Consider the following 15,353-nt stretch of genomic DNA (forward strand, 5'->3'; position numbering starts at 1 on the left):
GTCTCTAAGGCGCCACAAGTCATTCCTTTTCTTTATACTGGCTAAGGCTCTGTAGTGTAGATGTGAATTAAGCTGTATTTGTTTAGCACATTCACCGAATGCTAATTTTTAGTGAAAGTTCTACTACTTTTCTAGTTTAGATGCTTCTTTTTTCTACCAGCATAGGCCCTGATTCTGCTTTCACAGGCCTTAACTTCCACATGTAGCTTACGCTATTGCTTAGCTCACTTCTGAATTTGTCCAAGACTTCCATGGGAGATGCGGTCACTTACAGCAGGTTTAAATTTGTCTCTATGTATTTTAACAGAGAATTATATGTGAATGAGCTTGACCACATATTTACTATGTACGTTTATTTTTTCTGCATTCAGATAAATTAACAGTTAGTAGACGTGCTTAGACATATTTGAACTTCCGTCATGAAACATGACCAATGTAGTTGAGATTAGCACTTATTGTATAACTACTTCAGCTTTTTTTCACTGTGCAATCCGTTTGTGAAAGAAACACATCCTCATTTATTATGTGATCAGGTGACATTGTCAATTACAGTATTCCTTAAATGTCTGTTATGATACAGCCTCATAATTCTAAAATGTGAACAATTCCATACTTACTGTGGATCTAGAACCTTAAAAATGTAATGTATTAGACTGTAGCACTAGAGGAGGTTCACTGGCTTGACTGATACTTTGGTAATGCTGGTGCAACAATATAATTCTAGAGCCACCTTTTGAATGTTTTCATTCCATCTTTCTTGTTGGGAAGCAAGGGTTCTGGAGAGACTTCTTGACACGACATTCTCTACTGATCCAGCTCCTTGCTTAATTCTCTTCGTCTGATCTATAACAAAAATGTTAAAATAAATCTTAATACAGCATAGCAGCCATTACTTTAAATTAGCTGTCGTCACATTTCTGGAACTTGACTTTCAATTGGCAGGTGGTACTCAAATGTGGTAAATAAAACCATAGGTCTAGTAGTATTGCAAGAGCAGAGTATAGTTATTGTTGTAGCTTTATTATCCTTGAGGTGGATTCCATTGTTAAAAAAAAAATCAAAAGAAAAAAGATAGATGTTTGTTTTAATATTGAGGAGGTGGTTTAAATGTTATCAGGGAGGCAAAATACAGGTAATGTAGAATAGAATAAAAGCCAACTCTCCCTCATTCTCAGATGTTCTTGTACTGTGTTTTTTAGCTTTATAAATAAGTAAATTAAAAATGTCGGTAGGAGCGTGAGAAGTTTATAAGGATAGGTGTGTGAAAGGTGGAACCTAGAAGGAAAGTAGTACATTTTGGAGGGCGGGTGGGGAGGACAGCAGTAATTTCCCTCTCCCCTGTTGTTTTCCCAAGTACTCGGTCACATATACAAATCACTCAGTTTTTTGGTGGAAGTGTAGAGGCTCTTTATGTATCCATTGGAGAGTGTGCACAGCTCTATACCTGTGTTAACTTTGCAATGCTGCAGGCTTTGGTTGTGGGGGAAGAATAATCTCAGGGCTCGTAATGTTTAAGTGGTAGTTCATTTGTTTTAATTATTACTGTAATAGACTGATTTTTTTAGGTGGATTTTAGGTGCCAGTGCTACAGTCACTGCTGTCAAACATTCACTGTTACTTAATTGTTGTCAATAAATTAGATTCATGATAGAATATTTCACTTTTTCATTCTCGTAATGATAGTAATATCATTTTGCTCTGAAAATGAATACAGGAGGCAGTTACTAAAGTTAAGTTAAATAGACTAAAATAAAATGCAGGAAGGATTGTTTCAACTCTCCAAGTATTGCTGATCCCAAGCATTCAAAAGCATGAGTCAGATCTCAAAAAAGTATCAGACTAACTTAAAAATCATAGGAATTATAAAAGAATAAATGTTGGGTTCTTTTATTTAATTTGAAAGCTTCAAAAACCAAAAGGCAGGTTTCATACTTTTCTTCGTAACCATGAAGGCTTGAAACTTCTTTTTTAAAAAATGAAAGCTGAGAGATTTACACAATAACATCATTCCATCAGTTGGGGCAAATATCAAACTTGCAATAAAATTGCAAGTGTTCACAACTCTATGATACATAGCTCCCATGTATCTACTGAATTCAGGTGTGCTAATAATTCTGTTATTTTATGTTCAGGAATTTTGAATGTATTAATTTATATTAGGCTTATTTCTGACAAATGTAGGGCCTCATCCTGAAATACGTATTCATGTGTATGCTTGCTTCTACATATACTCCTATTAATGTTTATGGGTCTACGTTCAGAAGTGAGCATACTTCAAGAGTTACTGTTTGTAGGACAGAGTTAAGTTTTACTTGCTAAATCTGTTGAAGATAGGAATCACGTATGCTCAAATAAATTGGTTAGTCTCTAAGGTGCCACAAGTACTCCTTTTCTTTTTATCTAGAAATAAGTAATTGAAAGAAAAATTTTAAAATATGCTCTCAACTCTAACCTACTTTCTTTCCTTTGTAACAATTACTTGATAAATGCATAAACAGGGCAGGGGGAAAGGGACAGTTTGCTCTGGGCCTCCATTTGAGAGGACCCCCACTTGCTGGGTTGCATTGAAATTTGGCCCAGCAGCCCTGCTGTCACAGTTGAGGGGCTGCTGATCCAAAACCAGGTGGCTCTGCCACGTGGGGCGAGTGCAGTGCAGGCTTGTGCTCCAGCACATGCCCTCCCCAGCCTCCTCTCAGGGTTAAATTTTTTGGAAGGTTGTAGGAAGGAGAGGGAGTGAAGTACTTCAATTTCAGATTTTACCCCGGGCCCCACAAAAACCTCTGTATAGCCCTACACATAAAAATAGTAATTGTAAATGCATGCCCATTTTTTAAAAACTACACAATACATTTATCTTTTTTCAGGGAACTAGCTTGTTTTCTTTCAAGATTTTTCTCACAATGTTGACATAACCCTTGACCTTATACAAGTGTATACATGGAAATTGTCACGTTTGTCAAGGTAGGAAGACATCAAATACTTTGTCAGTCAGTCTGCTTTGTTTCCTAGCAGAAGTTCTTTGCTCTCGAAAAAATTTGAGAACGCCATCTTTAAAGAACAATCTCAGATACTTACTCTTTTCCCACTAACTCTACTGAAACTCAAAAATTGAATCACTCTGTAAATTTAACTCTGATGGTCTAAAATCTGTTTATACTAAAGTGAATTAAATATTTTAGAATAATAGAATGGTGGGGCTTGAATAAAATCTAAAATTGCTTTTAAATGTTTCTTGCTACTGTACAACCCTTTTTCTCCAGCAAACTAGAGATTACAACCATTTCATTTGAAAACAAACTTCAGTGTTTCTATCAGTGTACAACTCATTCAGTCCAAAAATACTAAATTACTTTTGTACTAAATTCCACAAAAGTTGGTTTCAGTTTAGAATGAACGATAGTGCATATACTCTTTTTTACATCTAGATCAGACTGTAAATTTTCAAATGAGGCTGCCTGAGTAGAAACTAGTAATGGCATATTTTTGCTCTTGATTTTGAAGCTTACACTCTTTATTTTTGAAGGCTTAAAAACAGTAACTTGTTTCCCACTACCTCTTAAATGTTTATAGATTTCAGCAGTTCCTGTAACAGCGTTATTGAAGTCAGTCGCACTTGTTGAAGAAACATAAGTCATTTTGGAAGAATATTGCATTTTTAATAGGGCCATCAATCGATTAAAATATTAATTGCGATTAATTGCACTGTTAAACAGTAATAGAATACCATTTATATGAATATTTTTGGATGTTTTCCACATTTTCAAACGTATTGATTTCAGTTACAACACAGAATACAAAGTGTACGGTTGCTCACTTTATATTTATTTTTGATTGCAAATATTTGCACAGTAAACAACAAAATAAATAGTATTTTTTAGTTCACCTAATACAAGTACTGTAGTTCAATTTCTTTATCATGAAAGTTGAACTTACAAATGTTGAATTATGTACAGAAAAACCCGTGCACTCAAAAATAAAACAATGTAAAACTTTAGCACCTACAAGTCCACTCAGTCCTACTTCTGGTTCAGACAATCACTCAGACAAACAAGTTAAGTTACAATTTGTAGGAGATAATGCTGCCCGCTTCTTGTTTACAATGTCACCTGGAAGTGAGAACAGGCATTTGCATGGCACTGTTGTAGCTGGCATCACAAGATATTTACCAGATTCACTAAAGATTTATACGTCCCTTCATGCTTCAACCACCATTCCAGAGAACATACATCCATGCTGATGATGGGTTCTGCTTGATAATGATCCAAAGCCAAGCGGACCGACACGTTCATTTTCATCGTCTGAGTCAGATGCCATCAGCAGAAGGTTCATTTTCTTTTTTGGTGGTTCAGGTTCTGTGTTTCTGCATTGGAGTGTTGCTCTTTTAAGACTTCTGAAAGCATGCTCCACATCTCGTTCCTCTGAGATTTTGGACGGCTCTTCAGATTCTTAAATCTTGGGTGGAGTGCTGTAGCTATTTTTAGAAATCTCACATTGGTACCTTCTTTGCTTTTTGTCAAATCTGCAGTGAAAGTGTTCTTAAAGTGAACATGTGCTGGGTCATCTGAGGCTGCTATCACATGAAATATATGGCAGAATGTGGGTAAAACAGAACAGAAGACGTATAATTCTCCCCCAAGAAGTTCAGTCACAAATTTAATTAATGCATTATTTTTTTAACGAACATCATCAGCCTGGAAGCATGTCCTCTGGAATGGTGGCCGAAGCATGAAGGGGCATATGAATGTTTAGCATATCTGGCACATAAATACCTTGGAAACACCTGTTCTAACTTTCTGGAGATATAAATAAGAAGTGGGGAACATTATGTCCTGTAAATCTAAACAAACCTGTTTCTCTTAGCGATTGGCTGAACAAGAAGTAGAACTGAGTAGACTTGTAGGGTCTAAAGTTTTACATTGTTTTGTTTTTGAGTGCAGTTATGGAACAAAAAAAATCTAAATTGGTAAGTTGCACTTTCACGATAGAAATTACGCTACAGTATGTGTCTGAGGTGAATTGAAAAATACAATTTCTTTTATCATTTTTTATAGTGCAAATATTTGTAATACAAATAATATAAGGTGAGCACTGTATACTTTGTATTCTCTGTAGTAATTGAAATCAATATATTTGAAAATGTAGAAAAACAGCCACAAATATTTAATAAATTTAAATTGGTATTCTATTGTTTAACAGTGCAATTAATTCTTTTAATCACAATTAATTTTTTTGAGTTAATTGCATGAGTTAACTGTGATTAATCGACAGCCCTAATTTTTCGATATGCTTGTTATCATAGATGGAAGCTTGGGCTTTGATAAGAAAACTACTAAAGTATGTTGGTCCAATGTTACCTATAACAATACCTTAATGTACTATGTAGCATCTTTCTTCCAGAAGGATCCTAAACAACAATATGCAGGGATGATTTCACTTAGTTCTAAAATGGAGTCACTTATACGCAGCTGAAACTGCCAGGGAAATTTAGGTAGACCGGATGTGATAACCAGAGTTGGAATGTGGCCAAGCCCGCAGAGCTAATATAAACCTTACTCTTGAAAAGAGTTACATGGGTTCTTTAATGACTACAATTGGCCAGGACCTCTGTTTTACATCTTATTTGAAATATGGAACCTCTAACAGTGTGTTCTGCTGGCAGGAATAGAAGGCACCATTGGTGCTTATTCTGTTTTGACATTCTAATTTCAACTTTATGGGATGTTATTACAGGATACAGTAGATGATTATTAGTAGAAACATATCTGTGCTCTTCTGCTGTGTTGCTCCTAAGCGGCTTTGCTGTTATTGGGAGTGTCGATAACTTACAGTAGGGAAAGTGTTCCCAGGGGAAATGTTGTTCGTAAGAGGCTGTTGCTCTTATAAGGTGTTGCAGCAAACGGGCATCCGCTGTATTTACATTAACTTCTAGCTTGTCCCCATAATTAATTGTTCAATCTGTTTAAATAGAATTAAAGTCATGTGTTTTGTGCATAGTGCATTATTAATCTTAGTAGAAAAATGTGGAAATGCAGACCAAGGAAAATCCTATTGCTTGGTTGCTTGAGCGTAAAAAGAAAATGACTTAAACTATCAGAGCACTACTAGGAGTCTTGGTATGCCTAGACAGTTCTAAATCTGAGGAGGGTTAGCTATGGTTCAACCATTCTTCCTTTTCTTTGTGCTGCTGTAGTTTGGTTCTCCTAGTGCTACAAAGTACAGAGACCTACTGTATTTAGAGGGAAAGGGGTAGCATAATCTGTTTTTATTCTACAGCAAGATTGCTTCAGACTTGGAGCTTATAATGCAAAAGTATATTGAAAGCTTTGCGAATCCCATTTTTGCCAGAACATGATTGAGTAAAGTCACAGTGCCAAATTCTGCTGATATATTGTTATAAACTTGGCATGACTCATTTGAAGCATTTGTAATGACTCCAGGTTTATACTGATGCCCAAAGAGCAGAATTTGGCCCACAAAGCCTTGGTGTAAACCATGGGAAATGACATATACTGATTCTTCTGTTGTCCTTCTGTTGTTTTGCCCATCTCTAAAATCAATAATACTTGGCATTCACTTACACTGAGTGCTGGCCTTAGTTCAATAGTCTGTGGCAAGCAATTGGTGTAGCTGTACCACTACTGACCCCTTAGTATAGAAAGAAAAGGAGGACTTGTGGCACCTTAGAGACTAACCAATTTATTTGAGCATAAGCTTTCGTGAGCTACAGCTCACTTCATCGGATCCGAGCTTATGCTCAAATAAATTGGTTAGTCTCTAAGGTGCCACAAGTCCTCCTTTTCTTTTTGCGAATACAGACTAACACGGCTTTTACTCTGAAACTTAGTATAGAAAGTAATATAGGGGTTTAAACCAATTGAGCTAACTGTGTCCACGCTGATGTAGCTACACCGATTGCTAAATCAGGGCATTCCTGAGTGAAGATGGTGCATGAAAGTGAGATGACTCCTGCATCTGGAACAATTAGCCTGGTATGTTCAGATGCAGTCAGGGAGAGATGACTTCCCAGAAAAAAAGTTTAGATGCCTGAAGGCCAAATTTTGTTCTCTGATAAACCAATGTAAAGCTGAAGAGACTTTAATGAAGTAAATGGAGCTTGAGGGAAGGAGCTCTTAATCTATGGTGGCCACATGCAAGTGGTTGTTAGGCATTTAATACACAATTGTCAAACAGTTCAGCTCTTCTTTTGCTCTTCTGTTGGCTGTAAAGGCTGCCTGATGGTGCATTTGAACTGAAGTTATATAAAACTCCTTTTTAATTATTGCATTTATAGTATATGGTTGTGTGTGTTAATGGACTTCCCCCCCTGTTTTTTGTAGGACATTCAGTCAGAAGAAAGCTGCAATTGAGAGAGAGTATGCACAGGTAAGTCCTAGGATAAATTTGCCTTTATTGTCTAAGCCATTGTTCTCTGTATGTAAGGATACATTAACTGATTAGGAAATCTCCCACAACATTATTTTGCATTTTACATTGGCTGTCTTGTGTGCATCAAGAAGTACAAAATATCTCTCTTTATAATTTGGATCAGATATCCCTGGCTGTGCTGAACAGTCTCTATTCTGCAAAAACAACAAGGAGTCCTCCTTGTTTTTGCTGATACAGACTAACATGGCTACCACTCTGAAGCCAATCTCTATTCTGTATCCTGCTCTGAAGCCTGACTCGGGAAAGATCTAGGGAGGAATTGTTGGTCTTGGAAATGGTCCACAGCCACTTTTTTCAACTGTTTTCCGGGGTAGGAGTGGCAGCTATGTAATTAGTGGAATCAAATTGGTTAGAGGAAACAGAGGAAAAATCATTGTAGCAGCATCATTGCAGTAGCATCTTTGCATACTTGCGTTAAATATAGCCTTGTTAAGACGTGCTTCCCTTGGTCAGAAACAGACCAAACCTAGTGAGCTTCAGAGCATTCTGCAAGGCCCATCTATTTACCCAGGCTTTTGGTGAAGAAGAGGCGTGGTAAGGAGTGGGATGGGTATTGATTTAATGGATTTTGATTCTCCCTTTTGTCAGATTCCTTCTGGTTTGGGGACAAGGAGCATCTGCTGGTTTAATTTGTGACTTCTTAATTTATGGCAAAAGTTCTTAGAGCCTAGGTTGGCCTCTTTAAAATGTTATAAATCTTAAGAATAAAGAAACATTGAACAGGAGAACTTGCTATATTTCTATGTAGAGTGACTTTTGTAATAATAGGAGAGGCTAATTTTTCAAGACTTTAAAATTCTACCATACAAATTTTACTCATTGTGAAACCCTGCACATATAGTCTCATCCTGAACTAAATGGAAATGAAGCCTTTTTTATTTCAAAAACGTTGTATTTAGGTCAGTCTTTTGCTGTATATTCCAACAATACCTGTGTGCATATCCACAAACTGAAAACTAATGCAATAGCTCTGGATTTTATCAAAAGTCAATAGATGACTCTGATGCTATATGAGTATTCATTGATACATTAGGCTTTACATTACTGTGTCATTGATCACTTTGGCAGTTACACTAAAGTAACAACTTTTGAATAGTAGGATCAATATATTTTGTTTTAAGGCTTGGCATTTTTAACTAATGCTCTAGACCCAGGTTTTTAAGCTATTTTAAAGCTTAAGTCTCCTTTTCAAAAGGGATTTAGTTATTTAGGAGTCTAAATTCCACTGACAGTCAAAAACGAGATTTAGACTGTGTGAGGGAATGCACCCCTGTATTCAGACCTTATGTCGTAATCATCTTTGTGAAAAATATGTCTTGTGAGGCATCATTTGAAAAGTAATAACTCACTGGTGAATCATAATGAAATGTGTGTAGTAACATTAGATGTAAAGTTATTAATTCCACATTAATAGTGTTGGAAGCACATGTTCAAACCCATGTAGCCCTGATTAGTCAGGACTGGTCAAGCAGGTCTTAAACAAAGGAATGTGTGTGTACCTCAGTTTACATATAAGTAGTAAACAGGGTACTTGAAACAGTAAGAGGGAGACCAGATAAATCTGCATTTTAGCAAACAATAGCATGAAACCTCTTTCATGATGAGACCCCATGTCTCCCTCACAGCTGGAAGGAACTTTATCTAGGGATAACCCTCAGGAAAATACATTTTAAAGGGTGACTGAACTATAAAAGTGAGGGGCAAGTTCTCTCTCCTTTACCTAAAACAACAAAAGAATCAGCCTATGGAATTCGGGAGCAGATCCTGACCTGAAACTTGGTCAGCAGTGTTGCTGGGAACCTGTGGGGTAAGAATGTCACCTTGAACCAAGTTTCGTTTAAGTTTTATAAAGCATTTTATGTTTATTTCTCTTGTAACCATTTCTGACTTTAATGCCTTGTACTCACTTAAAACCTGTGTCCTTGTAGTTGAATAAACTTGTTTTATTCTTTAATTAAAACTAATCCAGTGTTGTAAATTGTTTGGGTAACTCAATTTAAGATATTGATCACCTCAGAGGGACAACTGACTTAATATAGTTGGACTGTCCAGGAGAGGGCTGGACAGTGTAGAACACATGTTTTGGGGAGAAGTTCAGGACTGGGAGTGTGTTTGGCATCACCCTGCAAGTAGTAACCAAACGCTGCTGAAAGCCAAAGCGTGGCTGGTGTTTGCTGACGGGCTGCTGGGGTCAGAGTTGCTGGACCAGGGCTGTAGCTATATACACACACTCAAGGTGTGACCTGCATGCTGTTTGGATGTTTGTGAGCAGCCCAGGTGGGACCTACAGCAGCAAAGCATTGTGGGGGACCCAAAGTTGCAGGGTAGGGGTGATGCAAGACTTCACTGGTCAGGATTGCACCCTGGAATGTCATAGACTCCTAAATCAATTGCGATGCTGAGTGCAGCAATGCCTAAACATCTGTAAAAATCTAGGCATTTGTGCCTAAGAGATGCTGGGAGTCTGAGCTCAGATCTTAATATATTTCTCTGCATTATCTAAATACAATGGTGAGTTATGTGTTTTTGTACTCATGAACATTTTTAGCATCCATTCTATATGGGGTGAAATCTTAATGAACTTAGGAAAATGAACAATTGCATTCTCAGAGTTCTGGAGCTATAACACCTGAGGTTTTCAGACTTTTTAGTAAAAAATGCAAATTTCCAGCAATGCAGCTGGCATTATTGGTTTAGTGACTGCCTAATCATATGAATAAAAGTTTGCAGGATTGCATCCTTGGTTTGGTGATAGGTGTATTGCCTGAAAACACTGGATAATTGACATTTAGAGCTTTAAAAAGATTTCTCTTCTGTGTGAAATTTTCTGACAATGTTTCCCAACAATACAAATTGTCATTGAACTAAATATAAACGCTCTCCCATAATGTGACATTTGTCTTTAAAACAAAGTTTTATAAAAGAAGCTGAGAATTCTCAGTAGTTTATTTTTTAAGTAAAACTTGGAAGGGCTTGTCTACAAGGTGAGTTACTGTGCAGCAAGCCAGGATATGAATCAACATTGCACTAGCTCACTGCACAGTAACATGCCATGTGGACACTACTACGGTGCGTTGAAAGCCCTGGAGTGCAGTGCTTACTGTGCCATAGCAGTGTCCACATGGCACGTTACTGTATGGCCATGCTGGCGTGCTGGAGATTCATGCCCTGGCTTGCCCACAGAAACTTGGTGTGTAGACAAAACCCTAAGCTGTTTTAATGTATTTCTTGCAAATAATCTAGTACAAATATCCAAATGCCTTTTGACACTTTAGGGGACCGACTAATGCAAGATTAAACTTTGACATATTTGCCGAGCTAGTCTATAGGAAAGAGTAGGCAAAACTTTAAAAACAATATTTGCACTCCTCCCATCATCTTGTTAAAAAGACCATTTTTGTATGATTTTGAAAAACTCTGTATGCTGATATACTGTACTTGTGTGCCATGTTTCTGCACAATACAGCTTTATATCAGGATGGAACCTGGATAGACCATAGTGTCTTGCAGTGGTGAGCAGTTTTTGCGGGTGTAGTGAATTATGCTACATATCTGCATAGAAATAGCATAAAACTTGATTTTCTAATATTCTTACTCCTTTTGTTTACGTGTTATACCTGCCCTTTCGCTAGGGGGTCTCACGAGAAATGTTTTGGTGGCCTCAGAGTGTGACCACCAAATCTTGCTGATGGCCGTTCTGACAATTTTTCCTAAAATACTTAATTAACTCTAGGAAAAACAAAAAAACATGCATTTGAGAAACACATTTGAATCTAAGCGCTATAGAGCAGGGAATGCCTTAATTACTTGTCTGTATGATGCCTAGCTCAGTGGACCCTTTATTGGGACTCTTAGAATTTTATTTGTATTATGGTAATGCCTGTATGCTCAGTCAGCCCTGTCACTACAACTTTGCAGCATTAAATAGTGCAGTACTCTGCGAAACAAAAACATATACATTTAAAAGTTTACCCTAATGGTCAGAACTGGAAGTGTTTACACAAATCCATTCTGCTAAAGAGATATCTAATGATATTGTTTGGAAGCAACAATGTTGCAAACTCCCCTACAGTGAAATCCTGCTGTGCTGGCTAATAGTCATGACTCGTGTGCTGGCTGCATTGTACAAAGTTATTCAAATACCGTTTCACTGAATGGAAGTGCAATTTTGTGAGAAGTTACTTTGGATACTATCCATAGAACATCTACTTTACTAATTCCTCTGAGCATCTGAAAGAAAAAATATTTTACCTTGTTGAGATCATAGTTGCGTCTCTACTGTACTTTTCATTATTATTTACAATTTATAACTCCATAGCACAGCTTTTCCCAGAGATTGTGGCATATGACCCTGCACAAACAGACCTCATTTGTTATTCAGAATATCTGCTTATTTTTAATTAATCTTTAGCCATTATAATTGCATAGTAAACCTTCAGAATGTGACCTTAGTGTAACCAGTTCAATGATATCTGCCTGAGTTTGCAGAGAGCCTGAAATAATAGCTTGAGCTGCAAACCACACCATTTAAATGAGTGCTAATTAAGATGCCAGTTATAATACTTTAACCGTCAGCATTATTAACTATTACAAGCATGGAAGAAAGGTGAGGAAGTACCATACCATGAAGGTCTACACCAGCATTTTCAAATGTGGGAGGCGCTTGTAATTGAGGATCTTAATTAAATGTAATGTATTTTTATGAATTTTTCTGCCTGAGTGTCGTAAGACCAAATTAATGTTTAGGAGGCAATATGAATACTGTCTAAAAGTTGTTCCCAAACTGTGGTCTGCAGAGCACTAGCAGGTCATATGGTGTTGTCCTCCTTGGAAACACATTGATACCTCTAAAAGCATCTGGAAGCAAAGAAGAGGAGGACACAGTTTAGCTTGTCTCCACTGTGGCCTGTTTGTACATATAAGTGAACATCCCTCAGAGACTGCAGCCACCAGTGAGACTGGTGTTGTGAATGCCAATGGGAGCTGTCAGTAGAAGATAAACCAGCAGGTGCCACTTGGAGAGGAATGCCCAGAACAGAGAACCAGGCAGCTAGACAGCCTTTCCAGGATACCAGAGGGAGAGGAGGACCCAGGTGGTTGGTCGTCATAGCCACAAGAGGAAGAGAAGTAGGTAATTGGATTGTATGGACAGAGGGGAGGAGGAACAAAAGGTAGAGAAGTGTGTGCAGGGGGAAGAGTGAAGGACCAAGTGCCAGAGACACATGTGCAATGTGGGGCAGAGGAATAGAAGTGATGGGAGGGAAGATGGAATTTAGAGCAAAACTAGTGTGTTAAAGTTTTTTATTTGTACGTTTTTAAAGTTAAAAACCACTTAGAATCATAGAACATCAGCGTTGGAAGGGACCTCAGGAGGTCATCTAGTCCAACCCCCTGCTCAAAGCAGGACCAATCCCCAATTAAATCATCCTAGCCAGGGCTTTGTCAAGCCTGACCTTAAAAACTTCTAAGGAAGGAGATTCTACCACCTCCCTAGGTAATGCATTCCAGTGTTTCACCACCCTCCTAGTGAAAAAGTTTTTCCTAATATCCAACCTAAACCTCCCCCACTGCAACTTGAGACCATTACTCCTTGTCCTGTCCTCTTCTACCACTGAGAATAGTCTAGAACCATCCTCTCTGGAACCACCTCTCAGGTAGTTGAAAGCAGCTATCAAATCCCCCCTCATTCTTCTCCTCTGCAGACTAAACAATCCCAGTTCCCTCAGCCTCTCCTCATAAGTCATGTGTTCCAGACCCCTAATAATTTTTGTTGCCCTTCGCTGGACTCTCTCCAATTTATCCACATCCTTCTTGCAGTGTGGGGCCCAAAACTGGACACAGTACTCCAGATGAGGCCTCACCAATGTCGAATAGAGGGGGACGATCACGTCCCTCGATCTGCTCGCTATGCCCCTACTTATACCTCCCAAAATGCCATTGGCCTTCTTGGCAACAAGGGCACACTGCTGACTCATATCCAGCTTCTTGTCCACTGTCATCCCTAGGTCCTTTTCCACAGAACTGCTGCCTAGCCATTCGGTCCCTAGTCTGTAGCTGTGCATTGGGTTCTTCCGTCCTAAGTGCAGGACCCTGCACTTATCCTTATTGAACCTCATCAGATTTCTTTTGGCCCAATGCTCCAATTTGTCTAGGTCCCTCTGTATCCTATCCCTGTCCTCCAGCGTATCTACCACTCAGTTTAGTATCATCCGCAAATTTGCTGAGAGTGCAATCCACACCATCCTCCAGATCATTGATGACGATATTGAACAAAACCGGCCCCAGGACCGACCCCTTGGGCACTCCACTTTACACCAGCTGCCAACTAGACATGGAGCCATTGATCACTACCTGTTGAGCCCGACAATCTAGCCAACTTTCTACCCACCTTATAGTGCATTCATCCAGTCCATACTTCTTTAACTTGCTGACAAGAATACTGTGGGAGACCATGTCAAAAGCTTTGCTAAAGTCAAGAAACAATACATCCACTGCTTTCCCTTCATCCACAGAACCAGTAATCTCATCATAGAAGGCGATTAGATTAGTCAGGCATGACCTTCCCTTGGTGAATCCATGCTGACTGTTCCTGATCACTTTCCTCTCATGTAAGTGCTTCAGGATTGATTCTTTGAGGACCTGTTCCATGATTTTTCCAGGGACTGAGGTGAGGCTGACTGGTCTGTAGTTCCCAGGATCCTCCTTCTTCCCTTTTTTAAAGATTGGCACTACATTAGCCTTTTTCCATTCATCCGGGACTTCCCCCGTTCGCCACGAGTTTTCAAAGATAATGGCCAATGGCTCTGCAATCACAGCCGCCAATTCCTTTAGCACTCTCAGATGCAACTCGTCCGGACCCATGGACTTGTGCACGTCCAGCTTTTTTAAATAGTGCCTAACCACCTCTTTCTCCACAGAGGGCTGGCCATCTAGTCCCCATGTTGTGATGCCCAGCGCAGAGGTCTGGGAGCTGACCTTGTTAGTGAAGACAGAGTCAAAAAAAGCATTGAGTACATTAGCTTTTTCCACATCCTCTGTCAGTAGGTTGCCTCCCTCATTCATTAAGGGGCCCACACTTTCCTTGGCTTTCTTCTTGTTGCCAACATACCTGAAGAAACCCTTCTTGTTACTCTTGACATCTCTCGCTAGCTGCAGCTCCAGGTGCGATTTGGCCTGGAGCTGCAGCTAGCAAGATTACATTACACTTATTACATTCAAATACATAAATATTTTCCCTTGAAAGTAGTTTATTAGTTGCCCCAGTAACATTGTGCAGTTTTGTGTGTACATGCATATCTGTATACCTTTCATTCTTTTGCATCCAAATACTTATTTGATTTTTGCTATGTTGCCTAGTTTCTGGATCTAAAAACCAAAGAAAGTTTCCAGTAATTGAGCTCAAAAAGGAAGTTTCCATTTATACATCTATCAGTCTTGGACAAGGAAGAAGTATTTCTAGGAGTTAAAACCCAGTTGCACTTTTAATGTGGATTTCAGGTTGACTGTTTTTGAATTGGATTGTAAATTCTTTGGGCAGGTGTTAGGAATCAGGAATTGTGTGCCCCACTGTCTCCCTAACTTGTGTGACTTGAATTTAAAATGTCCTTTGGTGCTCTTCATCATAGTATCTGAATACCTCAGAACACCCCTGTTAGGTAGGGAAGTATTATCTCTGTTTTGCAGATAGGGAATGCAGTCACAGAGAAACCTGAATGATTTTGGACAGAGGTAGGATGTCTGTGGTGGAGCTGAGTGTGGATCTTGGATCTTTCGAGTACATTTCCTTAACCACAAGACAGACCTTGGGCATGTAATTTAACCTCTGTTTTATCTGTTAAATGGGAATTCTTACCTTGTTTTGTAAAATGCTTTCAGATATACAGATGAAAAGCCCTGTATAGGCACAT

General features: G+C 38.7%; 1 protein-coding gene across 3 annotated transcripts in view; it reads left to right on the forward strand.

Moving 5' to 3' along the window:
- The window catches only part of FCHSD2 (FCH and double SH3 domains 2), a 221,045-nt gene that overhangs the window by 43,782 nt on the left and 161,910 nt on the right, over positions 1 to 15,353 (forward strand). For all 3 annotated transcript variants that reach the window (XM_077840751.1, XM_077840679.1, XM_077840803.1), the window contains exon 3: positions 7,338 to 7,383. In XM_077840751.1, coding sequence (XP_077696877.1) covers positions 7,338 to 7,383 — 46 coding nt within the window. The remainder of the gene's footprint in view (positions 1 to 7,337; positions 7,384 to 15,353) is intronic.

The sequence above is a fragment of the Eretmochelys imbricata genome, chromosome 1 (genome assembly GCF_965152235.1).
Source record: "Eretmochelys imbricata isolate rEreImb1 chromosome 1, rEreImb1.hap1, whole genome shotgun sequence".
Taxonomy (NCBI): Eukaryota; Metazoa; Chordata; order Testudines; family Cheloniidae; genus Eretmochelys; species Eretmochelys imbricata.